Source organism: Lampetra planeri, chromosome 26 (assembly GCF_965212315.1).
Source record: "Lampetra planeri chromosome 26, kcLamPlan1.2.h2, whole genome shotgun sequence".
NCBI lineage: Eukaryota > Metazoa > Chordata > Hyperoartia > Petromyzontiformes > Petromyzontidae > Lampetra > Lampetra planeri.
Genome location: NC_136132.1, coordinates 6,052,686 through 6,066,868, shown reverse-complemented (window position 1 = coordinate 6,066,868; position 14,183 = coordinate 6,052,686). Strand labels below are relative to the sequence as shown.

The following is a 14,183-nucleotide window of genomic DNA, read 5'->3' as shown; positions in this document are numbered from 1 at the left end:
GTCGATCAAGGGGAGGCCCACGAGGATTGGTTAAAATATCCGCTGTTGTTATTGGTCATGAGCGGAACTCAAACTCGGATCACCGTGTGACATACATGAGCAAATATGAATGTCTATAAAAGGCTTCACGGTGCGTGTGCACGTGTGTGCGTGCGTGCGTGTGCTTGCACAGCAGCAGTACTTCGTGCTGCTCATCGTGACGGACGGCGTGATCAGCGACATGGATGAGACGCGCCTCGCCGTGGTGCAGGCCTCCCGGCTGCCCATGTCGCTCATCATCGTGGGCGTGGGTAGCGCCGACTTCTCCGCCATGGAGTTCCTGGACGGTGACGGCGGCATCCTCAAGGCGCCCTCGGGCGAGCCGGCCGCCCGCGACATCGTGCAGTTCGTGCCGTTCCGCGACTTCCGCAACGTGAGCTACGCCGCCCCCCCTCCCCGCCCCCCTTAGCGCGAGCATGAAGCAGGAAGGACGAGTGACCCCACGTGTCATTGTCCTCTTCCTCTGATTCTAGACTTGAAGCTTTCGTGACTGCAAGGATTCATATTCTTAGGTTTTTTTCGGTAAAGTCACGTAGGTAAAAAAATAAAATTAATAAAAGTAAAATAAAAATAAAATAAAAATCACGACGTTTAGGAGGCAACAAGACGGAAGCTTGTGTTGCCTCCGAAACGTCGTGATTTTAATTTTATTTTTATTTTACTTTTATTAATTTTATTTTTTTACCTACGTGACTTTACCGAAAAAAACCTAAGAATATGTACTCTTCCTCTGATTTTATCTGAGCTGTTCTATCGGCGTCGTGCCAGGAGATGAAGTGTCCATTCTGATCTCTCGCAGACCAGCGCAACCCACGGAAGCATTTGTCCCAGATCGATTGCTTAGATCCCTTCAGTGACCTCTATTCCACAGAGTAGAGAGCATCGACTCTACCACAGAGAAATGTTTATTCATTGACGTAATTCAATAATCATCCCAGCTCTAATAATAATCCTGCATGGCTGAAAACCAGATTCGAACCCAGGATCACAGCAGGCTGGCTGCATGCTTTGATATCTGAGCCATCCGGCCACCTTCTAAAAATCGAATGTCATGGAATCGGCATATGGGCCATATCTATGAGACGAGAGCTATTCTCTTTAGAGTTGCATCTTCCCTTAACCAGGGTTGTGTTTTGTGTGTGTGTCAAATCACCAGGCTCCCAAGGAGGCGCTGGCTAAGGCGGTGCTGGCGGAAGTGCCAGGTCAGGTGGTCACCTACTTCAAGCAGCGTGGCCTTGCGCCGGCGGCTATCGAACAGGCGTCGCAGTAGCTTAGACACAACGGAAAACCACAAACACAACAACCACAACAACGTGGAGTTAAACGTGGATTTCCGCATGGTCCTTTTCAACTGGAGGTGGCGTTTTCATCGATATTCTTTAGTTATATGACAATATCGCCAGTGTTGCATAATTTATGCCCAATATCGTTTTGTTAATTTCCTTTTTTTATTTTTTTTATTTTTTTGTGCTTTTAAAGAGAGGGCCCAATTTTGGGATGTGCGGATAACCTAGGTTTTTATAATTTTACTCACCCTCTGTGTCAAATTGTTTAAAGCGATGCCCAAGTTAAGTGCTGAGAAAATTGGTTGTACAATTTTACTTACCCTCTGTTTAAAATACTTTCACGAGGTCAGACATTTTTGTTATCGTGAATATTTACCACCTTCAGCCAAAACCGTTGTCATAGCTTTTCCTACGTAACAGGAGGCTGCGTATTGGGAGGATGGTAAACATAACTGCGCCCGTTTTTAGTTTGTGGCATGGGCCTCCAGGATCGGCTTTAACAATACACAAAGGTGTGCAGTAGTTGATGCACAAAAGCTCTCGGCCTTAACCAGACCACCAGCTCAAAGTAACTGAATGTGTTCCCATGTTGTCGTTTAGACCGCCAACTCAGTAAGAGTGAGCATCAACATCCCCGTCTCGGTCACCGGTGCTACAAAAAAAACTACGCTCTTTTCTGCAGATTTTTCAAAATGTACCTTTAACTCTTAAAAACAAGCAAGGTGGGAACAAACTGAAAGTATTTGTTAAAAACAGCCATAGTGCAATGCCTAATTAGCACAAGAGTGGAGCGTTTTATTAATATTCACAATTAAGCTTCTGTTAAATTCTGCATAGAACTGCGTCATTGTTTGCTATTGTATCAATTGAAAACAAATCATATCCTTATTAATGGTTCTTATAAATGAGCATTGTTTTATTTGTTGAAAAACTAGAAACTATTACTTTCGTGGTGGAGATTATTAGCTTGTTATTCGGTATACCTATGGTGAAAAAGTGAATCTATTTTTAGTCTTTTTTTGTGGCCAGATAACCAAGTGACTTGAAAATTGTTTTCATTGTGTTCTGTGAAAATATTGTTCGCCCTCTGAAAAATAAAAATAAACAGTTATATTGATGAACTTTTGGCATGTGACCACAGCCAAGTCTCACAATATAAATAATTGGGAGAGGAATTCATTGATTGGCGTGAAACGTATTTCTTAGGGCAAGCATAAGTTTCACGGCACATGTAGCTTGCTGTGTTTCAAATGTTTGTGTCAAGTGAGTGCATTGTTTGCAAAAGAAATGTACCAAAAAACGTTTTGAGGCATTTAAATCCATGTTTTTTGTTGTTTATGTGCCCATGTCAGAGGTTCTAGGTAACTTGTACATTGTTAGATGGTTTTATTTTTAATATTGTTACGAATCAAAGACCAACTATAGCTAAGTCGTTTTTTTTTGTCAGTGCTAATGCCACAGTCAACTCCAGTGCAGTTCCAGCTCGTGCATTTGCTCGGGAAGACAACATTGAGTGCAAAGCCACCTGATCGTGATTAAATGTCATCGTTGAATTTAGAGAGCTCTACCTTTTGGGTTTAACGCATTCTATAAAGTCGGGTGTTGTTGTTTTTGCAAAAGCCAAGTTCGTCTTGCAGGAAACTGCAGTGACAGTATTTGCTCCTTTTGTACACCACTGTTGCATTGGCATCAAATGCTGCCTCCGAGCGGCGCAGTGCCATGGAATGTCCTGTGCCTAGCTGTTCTTAGTAAGCTTAACGATGGATTTTAAACGGCCGTGTGGATGTTGTAAATAAATGGATTAACGTGTATGCGTATGTTTCCATTGGATGTTTCTTGGCCGGTAAGCCTTGTCATGGGGCATTTATCCCTGCCGTATGAAGCTGTTTACATTTTAAAACATGAACCTCCTCCCGCCGTCGCCTGTAGCAGGGCAGATTGCATCACGCGCAGTGCAGTGGTAGCGTTGCAAACGCGGCATAATCTAGCTCGGTGTTAAATGAGGTTTATTAAAGAACACTCTATAGAACTATAAATTTCGATTTAAAGCTTTCGTGACTGCAGGGATTCATATCCTTGGTTCTTTCGGTAAAGTCACGTAGAAGGGAAATAATAAAATAATATAAATATAAAACAATAAAAAGTTCTCACGACGTTTCGACTGCAACACAAGCAATCGTCATCAGGTGTGAAATCCACAGCAAGAAAATTTGAAAAAAGTGGCGGTTTTTCCTAACAGTCGAAACGTGAGATTTGTTTTATTGTTTTATATTTATATTATTTTATTATTTCCCTTCTACGTGACTTTACCGAAAGAACCAAGAATATAAACTTTTTATTTTACCAGGTAAGGCCCACTGAAGTGGTTTATCACGTGGAAATTTATAGCAGCCACATACATTAAACGCACGTTGATTCTAAATGTGGAGAGAAAAAACCAGAGGACCGAAAAAAATCCACACGACCACGGGGAGAATACGCAAACTCCAAATATACAGCAGGCGTCAGGGTCGGGATCGAACCCATGACCTCCTGTGTACCAGGTGAGATAGTTAGCATCTCGACACAATGGCACTTATTGAGGCAGGCCTATTTTGGGTGGGTTGGACACATTCCTCCATAATAGTTAAGGCTCGTGGTGGTGTAACGGTACGTGGATTAAAAGTGGTTATTGCATTTATGAAACATTTGTGTGCGGGTTCCCCAACTTCGCTAATCCACACTGACCAGCATGAGAAGGTTTTGGTCAAACAAACTCCATGCATGTAGGGGGGGGGTGCTTCATCTGGAACATGTATTTATTAACTTCAGGGCAGTAAGAAATAAAACAGCGTCTGCTTGGTTCATGGAGGTTGTGATTTACGTGCAGGAGACATTTCCCTATCACACTTATTATGCTTGTTTACCCAGGAAAATCACACCAGCACAGTCTCAAGCAAATGTGTACAAAGATCTCCCGTGTAGCCTTAACAGGCTGTTGGGGCAAGTGCTGTTAGCGAGCACCTATGAAGGCCGGAACGACATGAGGGGATGGGTGGCCAGTACCACGCCCGGCCGCCTTTGTCTCCCCAGTGGCGATGTTTACACATCACAACCATGCAAGGCTGAGTCGACCCAGGGGAGGCCAAGAACAGGTTCGGATATTCGTCGCTGATGTTGGCGGTGAGCGGGAATGGAACTCCGGTCCCCCGGTAGGGGGCCGTCCATAAATGACGTCACGCGATTTTGGACGATTTTTACCCGCCCCCTTGTCACACGGCGTCACAAAAAGTCAGACCCCCCCCCCCCTCAAATATGACGTCACAAAGCTCTGCCCCCCCCCCAAACCATATTTCCATTTTAAAAATAAACCATGCTTCAAATCGCTTTAATCTATTGTCATTGTAGTGCGTATTTAATGTGGCGCTGCACTCTGATGTTGTAGGAGACAACTTTTATTATAAAGTATATTTAATTAAGTAGAACGTGTTGTCTATATTTATTTAAAGTTGCGCATTTTATGTGACGTCACATTTCTCAAAGCCCCCCCCCTCGTCACACATCGTCACAAATGTCTGACCCCCCCCCCCCTAGGTGCGTGACGTCATTTATGGACGGCCCAAGGTAGCGCAACGCGCTGACTGCGATGCTGCGGGTCCCACTCGAGTGGTCTTGATTGGTGGTGGTGCCACAGCAAAAAATGGGCTGAGAACCACTGCAGAATACTTGAGAAGATAACTACCAAACAGCCACCCATACTCCATAATATAGGATTTTTTGGGGGGGTTAGATCGGGTAAATATTTTCAACAATATGGATGATATTGGTCGCGAAAGCCAACGTGTTAAGCCACCAAGTCACCTAATTCACTCACATCACGAGTCTGACGTTTAAGCGATGCCACAGCAACCAAGCACATACAATGCGTGCGTAGTTTAATTATTTACATAGCCTCGTCAAAATAGTAAACGTGGACACTTTGAATAAACGTGCAGTTGTTACACGAGGCACATCGTCTGCGGGAGGCACCTGGGCTTGCCAGTTCAATGAGGCAACAAAGGCGGCAAGGGATTTGGGTGGGGATATTTAAACGGTGACGAACGCGGGGTATTGGTAAAACGAGACCAAGCAAACGTCTGGTGAGGGCACATTTGAAGAAGCGTGGGTTAATTACCCGGGTCCACACGTTGGGAAACACCGGCTGGCTAAGCTCGTCAAACATGCCGAACTATTGTTCATGTTTGGATTAAACTGGTGGTCGGTGTAGCCAAGAGGCAGGCTGTATTTCGAAAGTCACTCATCCGCGCACAACTTTTAACAACTGCAGTCGACGAGTACATTTTGGCTGTGTTTTGAAATTACAAACCAATGGATTTTTGGTGTATTTTCATTTCATCAAAGAGTGCATTGGAGTATAACTCCAGATTCCAAATCACTACCAGCACGCCAATGGCAAGACCTCCTGACCTCCAGCATAAATCGAGATTATGATAAAGATTCAGATTTTTTAAAAACCACGTGGGCTCACATATCCACAGACTTCCACAACCTCTGCGTGTGGCAAGAGTGGCAAGCAATGGCATTGTGATGCCGCTTGTCGTCAGCGTGTTTGCGAGTGCGCTCACGTTACTGGATAGAGGAGGCTAAACGGGCGTGGCACGGGCTAGAGAAGAGATGGAGTGACGTGGTACAGGAGGATGTGGAGCTGAGTGGACTTGCCGATGACTGGTACCAGCGGTGTCAATATCGGCCTCTGTGGAGGAGGCTCGTGAAGGACGCTACTGAGCAGCTGGAGGCAGTCGCCCTCCAACAACAACGGAGGGCGGAGGAGCGACGCTCACAACAACGAGCGGAGCGCCGGGTGGCTAAAGCACAGCAAGTTGGTTGGCACAGTAGGGGGCACAGGTGGTGCATCAGCCAGTCATCTTAGTCAGTCAACCTATAGCACCTAGGTCTGTCCCGTGACCTCCTGCCAGCCGGCGTTCGACACTTCACGTGGCCCTAAAGTGCACTTCGCCTGGCACAAGCGCCGTGGTGACGTCACCCCCACTTAGTGGCGAATGACGGCTGCTGCTGTTGTTGGCATTTACTCCGATTTCCCAGCAACGGGTTAACATCATCGGCGATTGTCTGAGCCGGTCCTTTGTCCTCCCCTAAGTGTGTGTATACCTCGGTAGGTGTATCCCGTAAATGAGTAGTGGACCTGGTGTTATTTATGGGTAAGTATCAATAACCCCGGTACTGGGGAAACAAAAGCGGTCAGGTGTGGCACCGGCCACACTCCGCCACCTGAGTTCACGGGGCCAGAGCAGAAATTGTGACCACAGCAGTATAGATTTTACAGATTTGCCTCGCTTTAGAGGCCGTCCATAAATGACCTCGACACAGAGACGTTGTCTTTCTGTGTGCCTATGTGTTGTCTCTCTCAAATTTAGCAATCTTTGGAAGAATGTAATCAACCAGGTGGGGTGTTGACTGTTGTGTTGGCCGACTCTCTGTGTTGTATTGCATTATATTTCCAAGTTGACTGTTTTTTTCTCATTCATTTGTACCTGATGATGGTTGCTTGTGTTGCAATCGCAACGTCGTATTCTATTCTCATTTAATTTCTACGTGACTTTACCGAAAGAACCAAAGAGTAAAGCTGTGGAACTCCCCACACTCGCTTGGCTTCGAGTTATTGACAAAGACTTTGCAGCGCAGCGTGGATACCCAAACTCGCCCTGCCTCCCTGTTGAGTGTTGGCATCTCCCACGCGTGTGTGGCGGGCTTCCTCTAAGTACTTCAGTTTTCTTAAACTCGAAGCCAGAAAACCCTTTATTTTAACAGTCAATTGACCAAAATATTTTCTGCATATGAACATACATCAGGGCACTCCTTGACAAAAAGGCCAACAATTATTTGCTTTTAAAGGCAAGAAAATGTGTTCACGTATTTTTTTTCGTAATCGATACATGGAATCAAGCTACTTAAACTAAAAAGCTCTCATTGAGTGTCCTGTTACAATTTGTAAACTTTTTTTAAACCATTCAAATGTAACCATTTTAATACATCAGAGAGATCCGAAAAATCTTCTAAATTGGGCTTAAAATCACAGGAAACTCATCCCTAGCAGAGATCAAGAGTAGGGAGGTCAAAACAAAGCGTGGGTTTCCTTGCAAAATTCCCAGAGCTGCCTCGGCATTAGCTAATGACGCACATGCCCTGTGGACAGAGGATGAATTCTTCCAAAATTTTACAGAATTCTATTTGTTGCCATTGTGTTGATAATTCCACTAGTTGAAGGGATTATCGTGTATATTATCTTGGCTGCTATTGTCTCGAGTTTTGGTAATCATTTATAGTCCTCACACTCAGGCCACGAGTAGAAATCTTGGTTGGAAGGTGGAATCGGTCATCATCATTCAGGGGTTGAAACATAATACATAGATTATACATTTGAAGCTTTCGTGGCTGCAAGGATTCATACGCTTAGGTGTTTTCGGTAAAGTCACGTAGGTAAAAAATAAATAATAAAAATAATACAAACAATAATAGAAATAAGATAATAAATCACGACGTTTCGGAGGCAACGCAAGTCTCCGTCATCAGGTGGGACCGTCACAGCTAAATCTTTATACAGCAAATTATTACCTTATTTCTATTATTGTTTGTATTATTTTTATTATTTATTTTTTACCTACGTGACTTTACCGAAAAAACCTAAGAGTAGAATACATAGATACATAGTACCATACTAAGTCAACTGGAGTATCTGGCTGTTGCCATTGGAACGTGGATTATTCTACCAATGTTGATTTGAAGCTTTCGTGACCGCAAGAATCCATCCAGTTGGTTATTTCGGTAAAGTCACGTAGGTAGAAAAATAATAGATCACGACATTTCGATCGCAACACAAGCAATCGTCATCAGGTGGGACAACCACGGCAAGAAAAAACTGAAGTTTAAAATGACTAATTTTGTTGTGATGAAATAACTAAAATACAAAGCTCATTACTGGCTAATAAACACATTTGTGACAGCGCAGTTTTTTCTTGCTGTGGTTGTCCCACCTGATGACGATTGCTTGTGTTGTGATCGAAACGTCGTGATCTTTTAATTTTCTACCTACGTGACTTTACCGAAAGAACCAAAGAATATTCTACCAATGGTTTAGGGCAGGGGTCGGCAACCTACGGCTCCGGAGCCGCATGCGGCTCTTTACGGGCTGCTTCTTGACGATATGTACGTATGTACATAGATGCATTGCGGCTCTTGAAATACTGAATTTTGTACCGAATTGGAAAGAAATGGCTCTTCTTGTTATTTTGGTTGCCGACCCCTGGTTTAGGGTAATCATTGGATATGAGCGCTACCCAGAGGTGTGGACTCGAGTCATGTGACTTGGACTCGAGTCAGACTCGAGTCATGAATTTGATGACTTGCGACTCGACTTGGACTTGCATAACAATGACTTTGTCCCACCTATGAGATGTGGACTCGAGTCATGTGACTTGGACTCGAGTCAGACTCGAGTCATGAATTTGATGACTTGCGACTCGACTTGGACTTGCATAACAATGACTTTGTCCCACCTCTGGCACTACCCATTGCCAATTTGAGTGTCGAGTGGACGAACCACCGATTGCTGCCCACCATCACATCGCTGTGCACTTTGACCGTGCGCGACAACCTCCTCCTGCACCTTCAGTCGTTGGCGGGCAGACACATCAGGCAATTCCAAAGAGCCACGCACTCAGCAAAAACACAAACCACCTTGCCGCATACATTGTATTTCAATATCAAGCGTTCAATAAAAAAAAAAGTTTAAAATGACTAATTTTGTAGTGATGAACTAACTAAAATACAAAGCTCATTACGGGCTAATAACCACATTTGTGACGGTGCAATGGTCAGTGCTCTCAAACGTTAATGCAACCACGAGAAGCGATGCCGGCTCGTTGTAAGGTACGATTCATTTTGATGGCTCAGAAATGAAAGTGGCATCGCCGTGCTGTGGATGCACTGTGCTTTGGTTTAAACGTCAAGGGGAGCGAGAAGAAGGATCCCATGCTAAATCAAGGCTGGGCAGGTAATATTCTCGAACATGTGATAACACTGCTGGCTTCATCTCAAACCAATTCAATGGCCAGGGCTCTAGTTACCTATTTGAACATAATCACCGTCAGACTTTCAGTTGACGAACCCCCTTAAGTGGGTGGCTTTATCTTGTTTAACGTTGTTGTTTTTTTTGCATTTACCAGCCACACACGGCAGGATTGCTATCTTTTTAAGAGTCAAAAGTCCAAATGAAGATGAGATCTTTGGCTGCTTTAAGAAAACTGCATGAAAATGTAACTTTGTCAATTTTATAGTTCTATTTTATTTTAACATGAAATCATTCCATTTTACAATCAATAATGATCTACAATGTGTACAGTTACCACGTGGAGGTCCGAGAATTTCAGCGAAATGAATCTTGACATTCTAATTTTTATTTAATAATTTTTTAAAATCGTCACATTCAAATGTTGGTTCCCATTGGCCGAACGTTGTTATATAATTGGAGGTATTTAAGTGCACCAGGCTGACCAATAAAGGTCGTCTCCCCGAGGAGGGCAGATGGCGGCATGGATTATGACGGCACTGCAGAAAAATCCATTCTAAGGCACAAAGCAGCGCGGAATCTGCCGATGAAAGCAGCACATTCCAAATAAAAAAAATACACCGACAGTGAGGAATAATTTTCAGCAATTTATGCATTCGAAGCTTTGGCCAACTTCTTCGTAAAGGGGTATAATGGATGTGGGAGAAAACCAGCACATTAGAAGGAGCATAGTGCTTAACTGTCCGAAAATATAGATCGTGAACCTGCATGCTGTACTGCAAGCTCCTTAACTTCCATGCAGCCAAATAGACCTGGGAGCCTGTCTCGCAGCACATATCTGTGTTACCTACAAACAGTGGCTGCGGAGCCCTTGATTGCAGGCGTGCACCAGCACACCCTGCAAAGGCATGCTGTGCGCGTTAAGATATTTCACAAACAGCGAGTGCCAAATTTGCACCGGTGAGCCAATCGGCAGGAAGCAGGAGATGAGGATGGGTCAGAAGATACGGATATCAATTATTCGATGGCTCCGAAGACACGCATGCGAGCCACTTCGGCAAGCCTACCATTAAGCAGCCCATGAAACTGTTCGGAACAGGGCAGGGGTCACGTTATTGCGTTGACAATAACCTGCTAAGGCACAGGGTAGGGATTAAGACTGCGTTGGGTGTGAGTATGAAACGGGAGGGGAGGGAAAATGTAACGTTCGCATTCCAGTTGGTAAAATTGCATTGCTTTGGCTTTGCAATGTAAAAAGTACAAATTATTCCCGTGATTTGGCAATGGCATTTTCACTTACAGCTTGTACTACTTCTATATTTAGCTCGTGTGGCACTTACTATACGTCACATTGAGCATACATTTTACACGATTCGCGTAATTAGCATGCACATAAAATATGAATTAGGACTAGTTTGTTTTAACGTATGGCTTACTATGCGCCAACATTATTGTTCCTGTAAAATCTGTTCGTACGACATGCATATATATACATACATAAAGAAGCGCTTGTGCGCACACACACACAAGGGATAGTCACACTATTTTGAGAGGACGAATCACGCTCATGTGAAGCTTACATAGGCATGTTCTAATCGTATTACAATATCACATGAAGAGGGAGGATGATGAGTGAAATAAATCAAGCACATGCCTCTCCCCTTACAATATCCCGCTCTCAAAACATGCAAACTATACCTTGCATATATGCATTTAGTAAAAATAGCACGCGTGGTTTCATGCCCAAAGCATGGCTTCAGCTATACAATGAAGGCATGCTAATGAGACATTGCCACAAAGCAAGGGCTGCCACTTTGCGAAAAGCCATAATTTCTGTTCCCAAGCAATATGTTGACGTACAGCTCTTTGTCAATCCACTGCTGGATGAGGGCCTACTCACGCCGTGCTACTCAAGGGGGTTATTTTTGACCGTACTTCACCACGCTGGTCAGTGTGGGTTGAAGGCGGAATCGACGTTGGGCAATAGTGCAGTACAACAATGGATTTTGCTACACTGCCCTATTTTGACAACACAGCCCCACTGCAACAGCCGAAGGCACCTGTTTTATGCATAGTGGTGATCACCCATCCAAGCACATTTTAGGATCAAACCTGCTTAGCTTCTGAGATTTTATGAAAATGTATGCATGTTGAAACATTCAACTAAATATACTGCGCAGACACAATTTAATCGGCACCACTTGGTTGGAAATCATCAGTTGTTGTCCTACAGAGAGACTTGGCATCACGTAAGAATGTGATGTTCCCACCAATGAGTCGGCGACAGCAAAAAGGCACGGGCACGCCCAGTGCTCAGTTGAACAGAGAGTACATGGACTTTGACTCGTACGCACACACGCAGGTCTTACACACACGCAGGTCTTACAGCTGCCCAAATTAGAATTAGCAAAGGAATTTGACAGTCATAAAACGGTAACCTGAAAACCATTTCGACACAACCCAAAGAAAAACACAAATATCCATTTTCTTGGAGATATGGAGCTTCCAGGATCTGTGCCCTGGGTTGTCCGACATGAATTTAAAACACGAATAAAGATGAATAACCCTCGTTAAGGTCAGGAGGGCACGTTGCCAACATCAAGACAACGACGCCGTCACAGCGATCGTGTCGGACAGTCCAGGACACACGGCTGAGCAGTGTTTATTTAGTTAGTCAGCATTTTAGTGTTAGTTCAGTTGCCGACAACTTGCGGGATTTGAGTCAAGTCTTCGTCTGTGGATTTTGTCTCCTCATTCTTCTTCTTCCGTACGGCTGACGTAGATGCAGAGACAACAACTACAATTTCACATTGAGGTGGTCAAGCCGGATAGCTGCGTCAGGAGCAGTGTAATCGCTGTGATGTCTCCTTCGTATTTGTGGATCGAGGCAATTCAATATTTTATTTCTGGGACACTATTTTTTTTCAGGGGTGTACTTAACTCCGCGACTGGGGTAACCAATCAATCCGAAATCAGTGCTACTCCGCAATTTCGAAACGCCAAACATCAGCATAAAAATACAAAATCCGTTATCGAAAAATTTAACTTTGAATAGTGCATTGTGCACAGCTCGTCGAGATGAGTCGATTGCCGCATCGCCGACCATCAACAGACTAAAAATGACTGCATCACGGACATTATGCGAGAGCCGGGGTAACTATGGTAACTATGGTACCCCGGGGTACCGCCATAAGGTTCATATGTTGTACGGTCTGTTCTGGATGATCACAGCCACACACTGGAGAGTTTTCCATTTTCCATTTGTGCGTCAGGTATCCACATCCGTCATGGGTTTTTTTCATCATTAAAGTAAAACGCTGACTAAATTAAATCCACAGAGTAAGAGTTGACTAAAATTCCACAGGTTGCCATCAGATGGACGAAGACTAAAAATAAAAAATAGTATGTTTACACACAGCAGCATAGCTGCCCTAAACAACAAGATCTGCAGCGTTTGTTTTTTTACTTGGGTATTTGATAAGTGAGCCTACCAGAATTAGCATAATATTGTAAGAAAAACACTTTGACTCATACCTCCCCCTCCACCTCGCAAAGTCTTATATGGCACGGTTTCTCCACCCAAGATCAACCCACAAAGCTGGAGGGGGCTCATCCCATCCTCCGCAATCACTCGGCCACACGATCAACTTAGGATCGTGCGACATTCGGAGGGGGCAGACCCCTCTGTTTGAAATACGTCGTCACTTGCCGGGGAACCTCAGCCAGGACGCTCCTGGCCAGTGCCTCCTTGGGTGCCTGGGGAAGCACAAATCAGGAAACAAAACAGAAGACCAGTCAGTCAAAGCAAGCCTCCCCCCCCTTCACTTATTCAGCACTGAGCATCAAAATGCGGGCAACTTTTGCTTGTCTCTGTTTATTAAAAAAACGTAGCATGAACAAAATGTAGCATGACTTGTCCTATGAGAAGTTGCGATGCCTTGGATTTCAATAATTAATTTGTTATTGTATCAAAATTCACATACAAAATACAAAGACCCCCCCCCCCCCCCCATATAGCCATAACACACTTTTGGGGCAAGTGCTGTTAGCGAGCACCTTTTCAGGCCGGCACGGTACATGAGGGGGTGGGTAGCCAGCACCACACCTGACCGCCTTTGTCTCCCCAGTGGTGATGTTTACACGCCGCATAAGGTACAAATTTGAGGCCCAGGACCGGTCCAGACAATCGTCACTGGTGTTGGTGATCGTGAGCGGGAACGGACTCAGGTCGCAGGGTTGGTAGCGCAGAGCGTCGACTGCTGCACCACTGCTCCCCCATGCAATGGCACGACTTGTGGCTCAGAAGAGCAAGCTTTCCGTTTGATCTTCTCTAGTAAATACGTGGGGAAGTGGTCACTCGTCCTTCCCACTCGTCCTTCCCACTCGTCCTTCCCACTCGTCCTTCCCACTCGTCCTTCCCACTCGTCCTTCCCACTCGTCCTTCCCACTCGTCCTTCCCACTCGTCCTTCCCACTCGTCCTTCCCACTCGTCCTTCCCACTCGTCCTTCCCACTCGTCCTTCGCCCACTCGTCCTTCGCCCACTCGTCCTTCGCCCACTCGTCCTTCCCACTCGTCCTTCCCACTCGTCTTTCCCACTCGTCCTTGCCACTCGTCCTTGCCACTCGTCCTTCGCCCACTCGTCCTTCCCACTCGTCCTTCGCCCACTCGTCCTTCCCACTCGTCCTTCCCACTCGTCCTTCCCACTCGTCCTTCCCACTCGTCCTTCCCACTCGTCCTTCCCACTCGTCCTTCCCCCACTCGTGCGAGAGGGGGAGGGGTTTGCATTGCTCAC

At 45.0% G+C, this 14,183-nt stretch overlaps 2 protein-coding genes across 5 annotated transcripts in view; one reads left to right on the top strand and one right to left on the bottom strand.

Moving 5' to 3' along the window:
* LOC144727634 (copine-3-like) overlaps window positions 1–3,136 on the top strand; it is a 49,819-nt gene extending 46,683 nt beyond the window's left edge. For 2 of the 3 annotated variants that reach the window (XM_078606594.1, XM_078606596.1), the window contains 2 exons: window positions 173–412; window positions 1,196–3,136. In XM_078606594.1, coding sequence (XP_078462720.1) covers window positions 173–412; window positions 1,196–1,309 — 354 coding nt within the window. In that variant the 3' untranslated portion in view covers window positions 1,310–3,136. The remainder of the gene's footprint in view (window positions 1–172; window positions 413–1,195) is intronic. The other variant, XM_078606595.1, reaches the window with a different exon arrangement.
* Window positions 3,137–9,056: 5,920 nt separating this feature from the next.
* LOC144727635 (copine-3-like) overlaps window positions 9,057–14,183 on the bottom strand; it is a 28,215-nt gene continuing 23,088 nt past the window's right edge. For both annotated transcript variants that reach the window (XM_078606597.1, XM_078606598.1), the window contains exon 16: window positions 9,057–13,146. In XM_078606597.1, coding sequence (XP_078462723.1) covers window positions 13,039–13,146 — 108 coding nt within the window. In that variant the 3' untranslated portion in view covers window positions 9,057–13,038. The remainder of the gene's footprint in view (window positions 13,147–14,183) is intronic.